The 13,242-nt window shown below is 37.2% G+C and overlaps 1 protein-coding gene across 6 annotated transcripts; it reads right to left on the bottom strand.

The window, feature by feature from the left end:
* Positions 1 to 883: 883 nt before the first annotated feature.
* LOC307162659 (uncharacterized protein) lies at positions 884 to 11,229 on the bottom strand. Of its 6 annotated transcripts, none has more exons than XM_079878126.1 (5): positions 11,160 to 11,227; positions 9,663 to 9,918; positions 5,971 to 7,486; positions 4,074 to 4,158; positions 884 to 3,338 (listed from the first exon to the last, which is right to left on the bottom strand). In XM_079878126.1, the coding sequence occupies exons 2-4, from the start codon at positions 9,718 to 9,720 to the stop codon at positions 4,101 to 4,103; spliced, it is 1,632 nt and encodes a 543-aa protein (XP_079734252.1). In that variant the 5' UTR covers positions 9,721 to 9,918; positions 11,160 to 11,227; the 3' UTR covers positions 884 to 3,338; positions 4,074 to 4,100. The 6 variants fall into 6 exon arrangements, with proteins under 6 accessions (XP_079734252.1, XP_079734255.1, XP_079734254.1 ...); XM_079878129.1 differs by having other exon boundaries at positions 9,663 to 9,910; XM_079878128.1 differs by having other exon boundaries at positions 9,663 to 9,796; positions 11,160 to 11,221.
* Between the last annotated feature and the right edge of the window lie 2,013 nt (positions 11,230 to 13,242).

The raw sequence follows: 13,242 nt of genomic DNA, 5'->3' as shown, positions 1-13,242 counted from the left end.
TTCTATTAGCTACATGACAGAAAGAATATACTAAATCGTGTTTAATAAATAGTTCAGTAATTATGTAATCAAATATTACCTTTTTGCAGAATGTTTTTGTGTTTCATTTTGACTTGGCTCAAAGTTCTTCTGGCTCCAGAAGGATTACACCTTATTAAATAAGAAACCATATATTCCTAGTCAATATACACTGGTATTTTAATCTAAAGAAATGAATGGCAGGAAAAGTAAATGCTTTCGTAGTGATTTAACAGTCAAAAGGATGCGGAAGGGGTGTTTAATTATTGTGCACTATAATAAAAGGGGAGGCAATATCAAATTTGCAATTTAATACACTCACGCATTTACTCTGTCCGTTATTTTTTGCCAAGCCAACTCTCTTTCTTTAGCCCATGCAGCCGTATTGCTTTTTTTCATTATTATTGGCTTGAATTCTTCGCATGCGTGCATTAAAACCTCCAACTCCGCCTCAGTAAAGTATGCCGCTCTCTTTTTTTCGTTGTCATTTTCCATTTTGACTCGTGAAATCGGCGATCCATTGAAAACGCCTTTATGCACGCGCATTAACTCTGGGTAACCAGTAGGAGGTTGATTAAACTAACTCTTCTCAGGTGTTTTGGAACCGACATACTCATGGTATGCGGGTTTGGGGTAAATCCACCCAGAGGTTATGATTTACCAAATGGTAAGTTAACCAAGCTTTCTGGAATACCCCTCAGGAAGATTCATTTGTGTTTGGTTCGCCCTCAAATCCTACATATTGCATGAAAACATTTTGTATATTCCCCAGTAACAGGAACCTTATAATGTGCCAAAAACTCACTGTAAGTGAAAAGAAAACCACTTAAATTAAATAACTGATGCCACTGTCAAAACAATATTTCAAAAACAATGATTTGCATTTATTACATATCCTTGTTGTTCCATATACTTCTGCGGTAAAAAGTTAAGCTTGAAAATTAAGGACCATGATAAAAATGCCTGGCGATGAAATTCAGATAATTTCACTGGTATTTTGTCAATGTTATAATAACAAACAAGAAGAAAATATTACCAACTTTAGAAAGCATATGGGAAGGGATGAAGTTCCAAATGGAGTAAGGATTTCAATTTACTTAAAATGTATTATTTAAAATTCACAATTTTCATATGAATTCACATAATTTCATTATGTACTGTATTTTGGTTTCCATATAAAGTCAAATAGTACTTTATCAATCTCTTAACAAATGTGTCTATTCAGATGCAAAGCCATTGCTGTATAAGTCAGTCTAGAAATACCCTCAGCCTTTGTAATTAGATCTCTGTCCCTTAAAGAAAGATCTCCCAAAAGCCATTGATTTAATTTCATTTCCTTTAATTTCCTTTTCGCCTTTTCAACAATTGGAATGAAATTTAGTAAACACCTTTTGTGCTGATCTTTAGTAATGACTATTCCCAAATACTGAACCACATTTTTTCAAGGGAATACCATAATACTCCACATAGCAAGCAGTCTTGTCCCGAATGTGTCCTCGATCTGGCACTGCTGGCCTCCTGTGGGCAATGGCATGTCTCCTGTCAGCTGGAGCTGGGCCGTGTCGTGTGTGGCAATAATGGCACAGCATGATCACGGCAAAACACATGACGGTTGAATGTTGGTGGGAGGAGTGTGATCCAGATCAGTCCAGTGATCATCTGATCCAAATCAGGAGTGTGACCTTGGGTCATATAAATGCACTTTCCCCACATATGAAATGTGATCTGGCCCAGCTCTGTCCCACAGAACCCCTTTTCCCTCGGCCCACATAACGAAAAGAATGACGGCCCTGTAGTGGCCCAGATCTGGATCAAAGACAAGGGCCACACAATGACCATTACTGGCCCAAGTCTCGGCCAATTAATAACCCACAACTGGCCCTGCACTGGGACAAAATAGGAATCAAATCCGTTTAATCTACTTGGGAAAACAATTTCAGAGCAAGTCAGAGTAAAATCAAATGTAACAATTTATTATGTCAGGTAAATGTATCATGCCAATTTCATAATCAGTTCAAGGATAACAAATACAACAACAGATCAAATTTGCTACGTGGGAAGAAGCTTCAGAACATTCCTTGATGGCCATAAGCTCACATTTAGCAAAATGTATATACCAGATGCCCTTGAACATTTCCAGATTAATTCAGTAGCCACAGTAATCTGGTTTTGGTTTTTACTGAGATTTTTAGAGTATCTTATAATTCTGGTATTGTTCCTGCCTTATGGAGAACTTCTGCAATAGTTCCAGTGGCAAAAGTTTCAAGGCCTTCAGGATAACATGATTTTCGACCAATAGCACAAACATCTCTAGTGATGAAAAGTTGAGCGTTTAGTAAAAAAGTACATCTCACACTGTAGATCCTCTGCAATTTGTATATCAGTCCTCTAGGGGGATAGAGGATGCCGTTTTAACTGTATTACATCTGCTGTTTTCACATTTAGAGAAACCAAAGACTCGTGTTAAAATCCTATTTGTGGATTTTTCATCAGCTTTTAGCTCAATTTTCCCAAGTACGTTAGTAGATACCCTGGCAAAAGAATTCTCACTAGACACTAATGTAAAAAAAAATTAAAACATGATGTCATCATTCAGCTCAGTTTAGTTCTCATATAATGGTGTCGATGCAGGCAGATCAATAATATTGTTGAATATTAAATTAACTAAGCCAACTAAGCAAGCCAAAAGACAAAGGCAAAAATGGCGACAGAGGCAAGGAACCAAAACTCCTTCAGTGACAGATATGGAGAAAAAAACTTGGGAGAACCCAGACTCAGTCGCTCAGTTCTCCTCTGGCCATCGAGAGAACAGTGTATGATTATGATCAGGTCAGAAGTCAGATTGGATCAGAACATTCAGAATATTATCCGGTTCCATCTGGTTGAAGATCGGAGTCACGGGTATTGAGACGAGTTTGTTGAGGATGAGTGCCGATGACTGTCGTGTCATGTCGCCTTCGCAGAGGAGAGTCTAGTTGACAATCTCTGCTGACACTTCAGGGATGCGCTGTGGTCGTGTCCAGGCGCAGGTCTTCATGTGATCTGGATACGGCCCGGCTGGCTAAATAATGCGTTGTGATTTAATTGGCTCGGCGCCAACCAATAAAACAGCTCATTTGAACACCCCATTGAACACAGCTCATTTGTGGATCCATTCTGAAAACAAAAACTCAAAGTTCAAGTTCCTCCTCATTGAAACGCCTCAGAAGACTCGACGGTGAAACTGAATGATGGAAAAGACGGCGCGAGCAGTGACTTCATCGGCCTCCAACGGTAGATGATCAAAGACGCGCCAAATACTGTTCAGAACGACAAAACACCTATAAACATCAACATAATCAGATAACACTTTAGAATAAGGTTCATTTGTTAATGAAAATCTACACAGAAATAAATGAGCAACACAATATTAACAATCTAGTAACTACTATTAACTAACAAGAAACTGATTAACGAATTAGTAAGTAATAGCACACAGATGAAAGTGGTAGTTCACTATTAACTAATCAATAACTACTATTTTTTTAATGCTTCCCAGAGAACTACTGAACAAGTTTCATAATTTATGCAAAACTAATCAATAACTAATGCAGGACAAATGACTAGCACTACATTAACATTTTAACTGCTATTGTAAACGAATACACAAGGTTATTTACATATATCAATTTAATTTACATTTAATAGCATAGCAGACTTATGATTTGAGAAAGCTTTCAGTATTTAGCCTATGCTGTCATATAGCAATAATTATCAAGCTCATATATTCATATATGTGTGTGTGTGTGTGTGTGTGAATATCTTGTGAATGATTAGAAGATTCTACACTTTAGGATTGGCTTTTCATTAGTAACTACTGTAAGAATCATGGTAACTAACTAGTGACTCAAGTGTTACTGCACACGTCTGTGGGAATTACTAATTATTTGGATCTGTATTATAAAGTGAAGATCTGTCTCAAATTTATATAAAATGTCATAAGAAAAAAAATCTAGTGAGCATCAGCATGTTCTTCGGCATGATGAGTGAATGAAGAATAAAGAATAAACCCAAACCTCTTTGTTCTTCAGTATCATGATGTTTCATTCTGCAGGTTCTGGATCACTGCCGTTCTCTCCGTCCTCTCCTTCCAGATGCTTTCTGGTACTCAGGAAAAAATAAATAAATAAATATCGGATTAGATCACATATTCCAGAGTTGCTGACAGACTGAATCTCTTGTTGCAGTGTGAACACTTGTAAGGTTTTTCTCCAGTGTGAACTGCCTGGTGCAGTTTTAAACTTGAATGATATTTTTTTTTTTAAATAACTATTTGTCAAGTTTCAGGAGTTTTTGTTCACAAAATTATTAAGTTTTAGGTTGATATAACTATATATTGCCAAGTTGACCAAAGAGGAGTTGTTGGTATTTAAATAGTTTTTTACATTCATGTTAATATTACGTTGTCAGATTTGTGACATTACTATTTATGTAATGCTAAAACACTGCTGGTCACTTTCAGAAGTTGTAGTGAGGCTTTCTTTTACCAAAAAGAATGTGAAGCATTTATTCTATATTGGCAAAAGTTTTGGGACGTCTGCCTTTACATGCACATGAATTTTAAGGATATCCCATTGTTAATCCATAGGGTTTAATATGGAGTTGGCCCGTCTTTTGCCACTATAATAGCTTCAACTCTTCTAGGAAGGCTTTCCACAAGATTTAGAAGTGTGTTTATTGGAATTTTGGACCATTCTTCTGGAAGCGCATTAGTGAGGTCAGGCACTGATGTTGGACGAGAAGGCCTGGCTCGCAGTCTTCGCTGTAATTCATCCCAAAGGTGTTTTATCAGGTTGAGGTCCGGAATCTCTGCAGGCCAGTCCAGTTCCTCCACACCAAACTCGCTCATATATGTCTTTATAGACCTTGCTTTGTGCACTGGTGCGCAGTCATGTTGGAACAGGAACATCCCCAAACTGTTCCCACAAAGCTGGGAGCATGAAATTGTCTGTAATATCTTGATATGATGAAGCATTAGGAGTTCCTTTCACTGGAACTAAGGGGCCAAGCCCAACCCCTGAAAAACAACCCCACACCATAATCCCCCCTCCACCAAACTTTACACTTGGCACAATGCAGTCAGGCAAGTCCCGTTCTACTGCTAAACACCAAACCCAGACTTGTCCATCGGATATCCAGTCAGAGAAGCGTGATTCGTCACTATAGAGAACACATCTCCACTGCTCTAGAGTCCAGTGGCATCCCACGCTTTTCATTGTGCTTGGTGATGTAAGGCTTGGATGCAGAGCTCGGCCATGGAAACCCAATCCATGAAGCTCTATGCACTGTTCTTGAGCCAATCTGAAGGCCACAAGAAGTTTGGAGGTCTGTAGCTATTGACTTCTTTCGTGGCCTACCACTTCATGGCGGAGTTGCTATTGTTCCCAATTGCTTCCACTTTGTTATAATACCACTAACAGTTGACCGTGGAATATTTACTAGTGTGGAAATTTCACGAATGGACTTATTGCACTGGTGGAAACCTATCACGTTACCACGCTTGACTTCACTGAGCTCCTGAGAGCGACCCGTTCTTTCACAGATGTTTGTAGAAGCGTCTGCATGCCTAGTGCTTGATTTTATACAACTGTGGCCATGGAAGTGATTGGAACACCTGAATTCAATGATTTGGAGGTTGTCCCAATACTTTTGGCAATATAGTGTAAATTTGTCATACCATTTTCAGCTTTTAAATATAATTTTAATTAATTTTATACACTTAAAGCAATATCGTATAGCATATCGAATATCGCATTATTTAACAAGGTATTGTATATCGCACTTTTGTTTTAATATCACACAGCCCTATGTTAGATCAACCAACAAAATGTCATGCCGCTCATCCTAGCTGATAAGAAACTAACTTACACAGAAGAGACTGAGTTTCTCAACACATAAAGATGAACTACTTACCGTGATCTCAGACTGCGGTGATGTGGTTTCTCCACTTTATGGATCTTCATGTGTTTCTTTAGGTGAGTTATAAAAGAAAAACTCATTCCACACTGATCACACGTGTGCGGCTTCTCTCTGCTGTGGATCCTCTCATGTGTTTTCAGTTCTGCTGAGCGAATGAATCTCTTGTCACAGTGTGAACACTTGTAAGGTTTTTCTCCAGTGTGGATCCTCTCATGTACTTTTAGATATGATGACTGATTGAATCTCTTGTCACAGTACGAACACTTGTACGGTTTTTCTCCAGTGTGGATCCTCTCATGTGTTTTCAGATTTAATGATATACTGAATCTCTTGTCACAGTGTGAACACTTGTAAGGGGTTTCTCCAGTGTGGATCCTCTCATGCATTTTCAGATATGATGACTGAGTGAATCTCTTGTCACAGTACGAACACTTGTAAGGTTTTTCTCCAGTGTGAATCATCTGGTGCAGTTTTAAACATTGTGCTGAAGTAAAAGTCTTCTCACACTCAAAGCACATATGAACTCCTACACCAGTATGAATTCTTTGATGTACTTGTAAATTATACAGCAGTGAAAAACTCTTTCCACATTCAGAACATGAGTGAGACTTCTTCTTCATATGAACCCTCAGGTGTGCCTTCAGGTTTGATGCCCTAAGAAATTTTTTTCCACATTGATCACATGTGAATGTTTTCTCTCCAGTGTGAACTCTCATGTGAACCTTAAGGTGTCCTGATTGTGCGAAACTCTTCCCACATTGATCACATGTGTGAGGCTTCTCTCCAGTGTGGATCATCATATGTCGAATAAGATTTGGTTTTTGTGTGAAGCTCGTCCCGCACTGATCACAAGTGAACAGCTTCTCTCCAGTGTGAAGTCTCATGTGAAGCTCAAGATAACCTGTGCTTGTGAAACTCTTCCCACACTGAGCGCAGGGGAGCGGCTTCTCTCCAGTGTGAACTCTCATGTGTTGTTTAAGAATACGTTTGTCCATGAAACTCTTCCCACACTGAGTGCAGATGAACGGCTTCTCTCCAGTGTGGATCCTCATGTGAATCTCTAGACTATCTTTCCTTGGGAAACTTTTCCCGCACTGATCACATGAGAACGTCTTCTCTCCAGTATGAACTCTCATGTGACGGTCAAGATTACGTGTGTTTGTGAAACTCTTTCCACACTGAGTGCAGGTTGTAGATTTCTTGGCTCTTCTTTTCTTTAAAAATGTCTTTTTAGTCTTTGAGCGTCTCAAAGGTTTTTCTCCAGGTTTGACATGATGTTCCTCCTCCACTTCACTCAGTTCTTCTCTCTCCTCCTTCACTTCACTCAGTTCTTCACTCTCCTCCTTCACTTCACTCAGTTCTTCACTCTCCTCCTTCACTTCACTCAGTTCTTCACTCTCCTCCTTCACTTCACTCAGTTCTTCACGCTCCTCCTTCACTTCACTCAGTTCTTCACTCTCCTCCTTCACTTCACTCAGTTCTTCACTCTCCTCCTTCACTTCCATCAGGTCTGAAATGAAAGAAAATGTTTTAATTTTCAGCATATCAAAATAATTAAAAGAGAAATATGAAGTGAAAGGACATAAAAGTCTAAATGGTATTTTCGCTCATACCTTCATGAAACATACAGATCGTAGAAAATGGCACATCATTATTTACAGCAGATTCTCACGATTAAAATATAATCTATTGCGTTGATCACGAGATATTCCTCATAGAGGAACAGTTTTAAAAATGCCCATTAGGGGCGTCGAGGGCTAAACAAAAAGGCTTTCTTTGTTCCAAATGCTGTAACTTTTGATTACTTTACGATATCACCACAAAATCTGATCTGGATGCAGCTCACATGTAGGGGAACTTCACCAAAAAAGAAATGTCCTCCCACCTTGTTTCCTTCCTGAGATATTGCATGTCAAATAAGAAGTTCTGTGTAAACGCACAGGTAAATATAGAGCTTTGTATGGTTGGAAAAATACACACTTTGTATTCTGTTTGTTTCACAGAAGAATAGTTGCACATGTTTTTGAACGCACAGTAAAGTGTAAAACACTATTTTGTTCTGTGCGTTTTACAAAGAAATGAGTGCCGAGTCTTTATTATAACGAACAGGTAATTCATAATCTAGACAGACAAAAACATTAATAATTCTGATAACATGCCAGATGAGATGGACTCTGTAATTGGGATGATAGGTTTATTTTTCTGACAACGTATTAGGGCTGCACGATTATGACAAAAATCATAACTGTTGAAATATTCCCTTGAAATTGTTATTGCGTTTATTAATGAAGTTTATAATAATTTACATATTTGTATGTTTTGAATAGCTTTATACCAGTGGTTCTCAACTCGTTTGGCCATGGGACCCACATTTCCCCACAGTCATCAAGCTACAAACCACTGTTTTAGGAATTATATAGACCTATTATAATTAGGGCTGTCAAAATATTAATCGCGATTAATCGCATCCAAAATAAAAGTTTGTGTTTAAATAATATATGTGAGTGTACTGTGTATAATTAAATTTGTATCTAGAAATACACACACATGCATGTATATATTTAAGAAAAATGTGTTATTTATATATAAAAAAATAAATTTATATTTTATATAAATGATATATAAATATATACAGTATATGTATGCAAATATTTCTACATGCATGTGTGTGTATTTATATATACAAAATAATTATACACAGTACACATGTGTACTGTGTATAATTATTTTGTATATATAAATAATATATTATTAACCAACTAACATTTGGAAAATACGAACATTTTAATGAATCCGAAAATTTACGCCAGAACCCCTTTACACACGTTTTACACAAAAATTCGTTCTGCTCGTGTTTCATGAATGAGACCCATTGTGTGTACGTAATGAATCCTCACATGGAGAAGAAGAATGGCGGAAGGAGGAACGCTGCCGTCGATTTATCCCCCTTCTAAACTCAGGGCTGCCAACTCTACGCATACAGCGTGAGACTCACGCAATTTACACTTTTCACACGCTCTCACGCTACACATCCATTTTCTCACACAGAGAAAAGTCACGGAGCAAAGAGGACACTGACACTGACAGACTAGACAGAGCAGGTTACTTATGATATGAAAACAATTCTCAGCTCTCAGGTTCTGTCCATTTTATTACAAAATTTAGACAATAAATACCGTTTTGGCGCTTGTAAATGTGATGGACAGATCGCTGTAGTTCAAGTAAACCGAACATCTGTTACCTTTTAAGATACAGTACAACTTACCGAAAGGTATTTATGCCTCATACATAATTTCGATCAATCAGTGTTTTTCAGCCACGGAAAGAGGTCAATAAAACCGCAGGAGAACAATTATGCCACAGAACGTTACATTTACCTCAGGAAAGCCATTTAATGACCAGCACGGTGTAAAAATGGTGTAAAATTCTGTTTAGTTACCAAATGTTTTGACAATCACAATTACACCTATTGTGACACATGATGTTTTTTTTTCTACATCCAATCAATTGACAATCAATGAACATTTCACAAACTTCGCTTTACTGACCATTTTTGAAAACCAAAAATGAAACTGTTTGTACTATTTCATAGTTTACCTGTTTAAATCTAAAAGTGATGAAGTGCTTGAATGTTTCTAACATGAATGTTCTTCAGCATCATGAATGAATGAAGAATAAACACCAACCTCTTTGTTCTTCAGGATCTTCAGTGTGTTTCATTCTGCAGGGTTCTGGATCACTCATGTTCTCACTGTCCTCTTTAATAAACTTTACAGATTTCAGCTCTTCCTGATGTTCTGATGCTCGTCTTCACTTGCAGCTGATGGGAAGTTACAGCATTTATTGGAGAATTACAGTGGGAGGAGCTTCACTGATGATGTGAGTGATGTGGGAGGAGCTTCACTGATGTTGAATTACAGTGTGAGGAGCTGATCTAGCAAACTCAAAAATATATCAGTTACTGAGTTTGTTTTTATGCTCATGGACAACAGCATATTTAGTAACATCTTCCATGTATATACAATGGTAAAAACAGTTATAAGGATAAACAGAATACCCATCAAATCCCCTCAGTCTGCTGACCAATAAAATGAGCTTTAAGTGTCAATTCACAGGAGATCTGAAGACATCAGCATAATAAATGAGGTGAAAACAGGAACTATTGTCATGAAATAAAGAGTGTTTTCAGCAGATCTGTTAATATTGATGAGCCTCAGACTATCAACACTCATTCAACAAGCCATTCAGGATCATCAGCAGATCATCTCACTTTATTCTGAGTGTCTGCTGTTAGAAACACATTATTTGAGTCAGGATAGATGATAAAAGCCTGTAAAACTGGCACATAACTGCCCTATTGAAAGATGATACTTATTTCTCACAATATGACATGGATAAAACATATAACACAAAACAAACACCGCTGACACTCAGGTAAATAACTACCCTACTAAACCATAAAATGTCCATATGAATGAATCTAAATATAGTTCAACATTCTAATAACTACATTCATTGCAATAATGTAGCCTAATTCATTAATGTTTTAAAGTTTTGTGCAGAAACTGACAATGATCATAAAACCTTTATTAAAATAAAGAGCACCACAAAACAATAATGTTTACATTATTGTACTATGTACAATGTCAAACTGTATTATTCATATGAGTTTGTTTTTATGCTCATGGATATATAGCCTATTATTTTTTACATGTATAGGTTTAAAGTGTCTCACGTGGCTCCCTATAGGCTCAATGTAAAGTATTCTTTTCCAGTCTATTTTAACAATGCAAAGTAAAGAAATGCCTAATTTAGCCTAATCCAAAGATGTTAAGAGTATAAAACGGCAGCAGCAACACTTGATATCGAGTCCCATTCCCCTAACAGATCTCAAACTTTAACTTTTGACTTGACTTTTAGTAACAGTTCTCACTCAAACATCGAGACAATCGCACAAACGAACACAAAATCGCTCAGGTCTGAATGAACTCAACATATTCTCCTCATGCTCGCTGCTGCTGCACTAAATGTTTATTTCAGTAGGAAGACGCCAGAAAAGACGCACAAGTATCGCTGTGATCGATGAAAACAATACAGAAATGAGTCTGTCGCTTAATCAAACTCTATAAAGTGTGTTTGATGGTTGTGTAAATATGAGAAATACCGTAAACTGCTCTCCTCACCTCAGAAGACTCGACGCTGAAACTCTCTCTCTGTGTGTGTGTGTGTGTGTTTGTTTGTGTGTGTGTGTGTGGGCGTATTTTGAAGTGCGATTGCGTCACAGCGGCGCGACGAAGGATGTCCCAATTCAAAGGCTGAACCCTTCTTTTGGGGGTAGTTTTTTATTACTGTTAACAAAAAAGAAGAGTATGTTACAAATACTACAGTATACAAGAAAACACAACAAATGTAACACTAGGGGGATTAATGTAGAACTACATAAACACATTGTTTGACACACATTTATACATTTTCAAAGTTTGAACTGCCTTTTTCTTCATAGAAAATCGGATTGATCAATATAAAGCTCAATTACTTTCTTAAATGATGTAAACATGTTATATGCAATGTATTATATAAACCTGACTGTGCTTATCTCTGTAGTTCTCCAAAAGACCAAATAATAGATGTTTCCAAAACAACACAAATTGTCCATCAATGTTCTGAGTGATAAAATCACACACATTTTTGCCAGAATGGTCTTACAAATGGGCAGAGTCAAAATACATGAACCACGGTTTCAGCGCATCCGTCGCAAAAAAAGTGCATTTTAAATTAGTCACAAAATTGGTTGTGAATTTCACAAAGTTTAACTGGGAATACATCATTAACTTTGTTTGTAATTAAATATTGATTATAAGCCAGACCTGTTTTGAAATAACGCTCTTATTCAGTGGCGCAAAAAAGTGGGCATGCGCTATATGCGGCGCATGGGGGGCAGCACCATGGGGGCGCCAAAGTGATGGTAAATTTGTTTTATTTATTTATATTTATATTTAATTTATAATTGTGGGCGCCAAAATTGTTGCTGCGTACCTCTCTGACACTGTTGCGCCCCTGCTCTTATGGATCTGATTTGTGAGTTAAGGGGGAAATAAATATAATAACTTACTATAGTAATAACTTACTATAGTAGGTGGGGACCACTGCATACATACAAATTTCAGGAGATATTGCATCAAAACATTTGCATATTCCCCTGTAACAGGAATCTTATAATGTGCAAAAAAAACTCACTGTGAGTGAAAAGAAAACCATTTAAATTAAATAACTGATCTACCAATATGATGCCACTGTCAAAACAATATTTCAAAAACAATGAAGTTGCAGTTGTCTAATTAAGGTTGTATACGAGTGTGAATGTAAGAATAAGTGCAAATATATTACAATAATTTTCTGCAGCTTTAAATTCAGAATACAAGTTTGTGACTATTGTCTGCCAGTGCAAATGTCAACATTAAACTTCAGATTTTTATTTTACAGGTTTTCACATCGGAGCTATGAGTGTATTTTCGCGTACAAGTAAGAATATTTATTGTATAAGTTCTCAAATTCACATCTACATGCTCTCGAGTTTTGCTACTCCTTTACCTTCATATTCTTAACTGGGGCTTTTTGTTGGCTGTACCCTAGACTTTATGGTCCTGGATGGTTGATTTGGGCTGTGGAGTATGGATTTTGTGTAGAATTATGTTTGAACGAACAATCTGGAAGATTCATTTGTGTTTGTTTATGAAACTGAATAAAAGGATATTCTACACAAAAATACATTTTATTATTATGGTTAATCATAACTGTTAACTAAATACTTACCCATGTCCCAGCTTTAACATAGCGGGTAGCATTACTGGGGTTACACTACGCTCGCCTGCTAGCCATCAGTGTTGATATAGTGTTGTTTACTGTAGCTTCTGTAAGCTCTCGCTTTTGTAAGACTGTTCACCACCCCTTAAGTTAATTAACTATGTTTTTGTGATCGATTACTGTTTGTATTACCATAGTTTTCCGACAAATATCATGATTTAATGGTGTATAACATCGTATTTATAATGTATAAGAAAAACACACCCCTGTCAAATCCATTGTGGATGATCCTCTTTTTTTTATTAACAATAACATTGTCAGGGTCTGAATCATAATAGAGCAGAACTCGGGACATTTCCCGAACTCAAGCTAAGCGCATCACAGCGCATTTCAGATTTCGGAAGGAGGGGCTTCATCGAAACTGGAACTAAACCACGCGTCCAAATACTGTTCAGAATGTCA

Source organism: Squalius cephalus, assembly GCF_949319135.1.
Source record: "Squalius cephalus genome assembly, chromosome: 1".
Taxonomy (NCBI): Eukaryota; Metazoa; Chordata; class Actinopteri; order Cypriniformes; family Leuciscidae; genus Squalius; species Squalius cephalus.
This window is presented reverse-complemented; position numbering and strand designations above follow the sequence as displayed.

Coding starts and splice junctions, on each gene's coding strand:
- LOC307162659 (XM_079878127.1), bottom strand. CDS start 9,720: ATGAGTGATCCAGAACCCTGCAGAATGAAACACACTGAAGATCCTGAA. Junction 7,487..9,662: donor AGATCCTGAAGAACAAAGAG/GTTGGTGTTTAT, acceptor CTTTCATTTCAG/ACCTGATGGAAGTGAAGGAG. Junction 4,159..5,970: donor CACCGCAGTCTGAGATCACG/GTAAGTAGTTCA, acceptor CCTGAGTACCAG/AAAGCATCTGGAAGGAGAGG.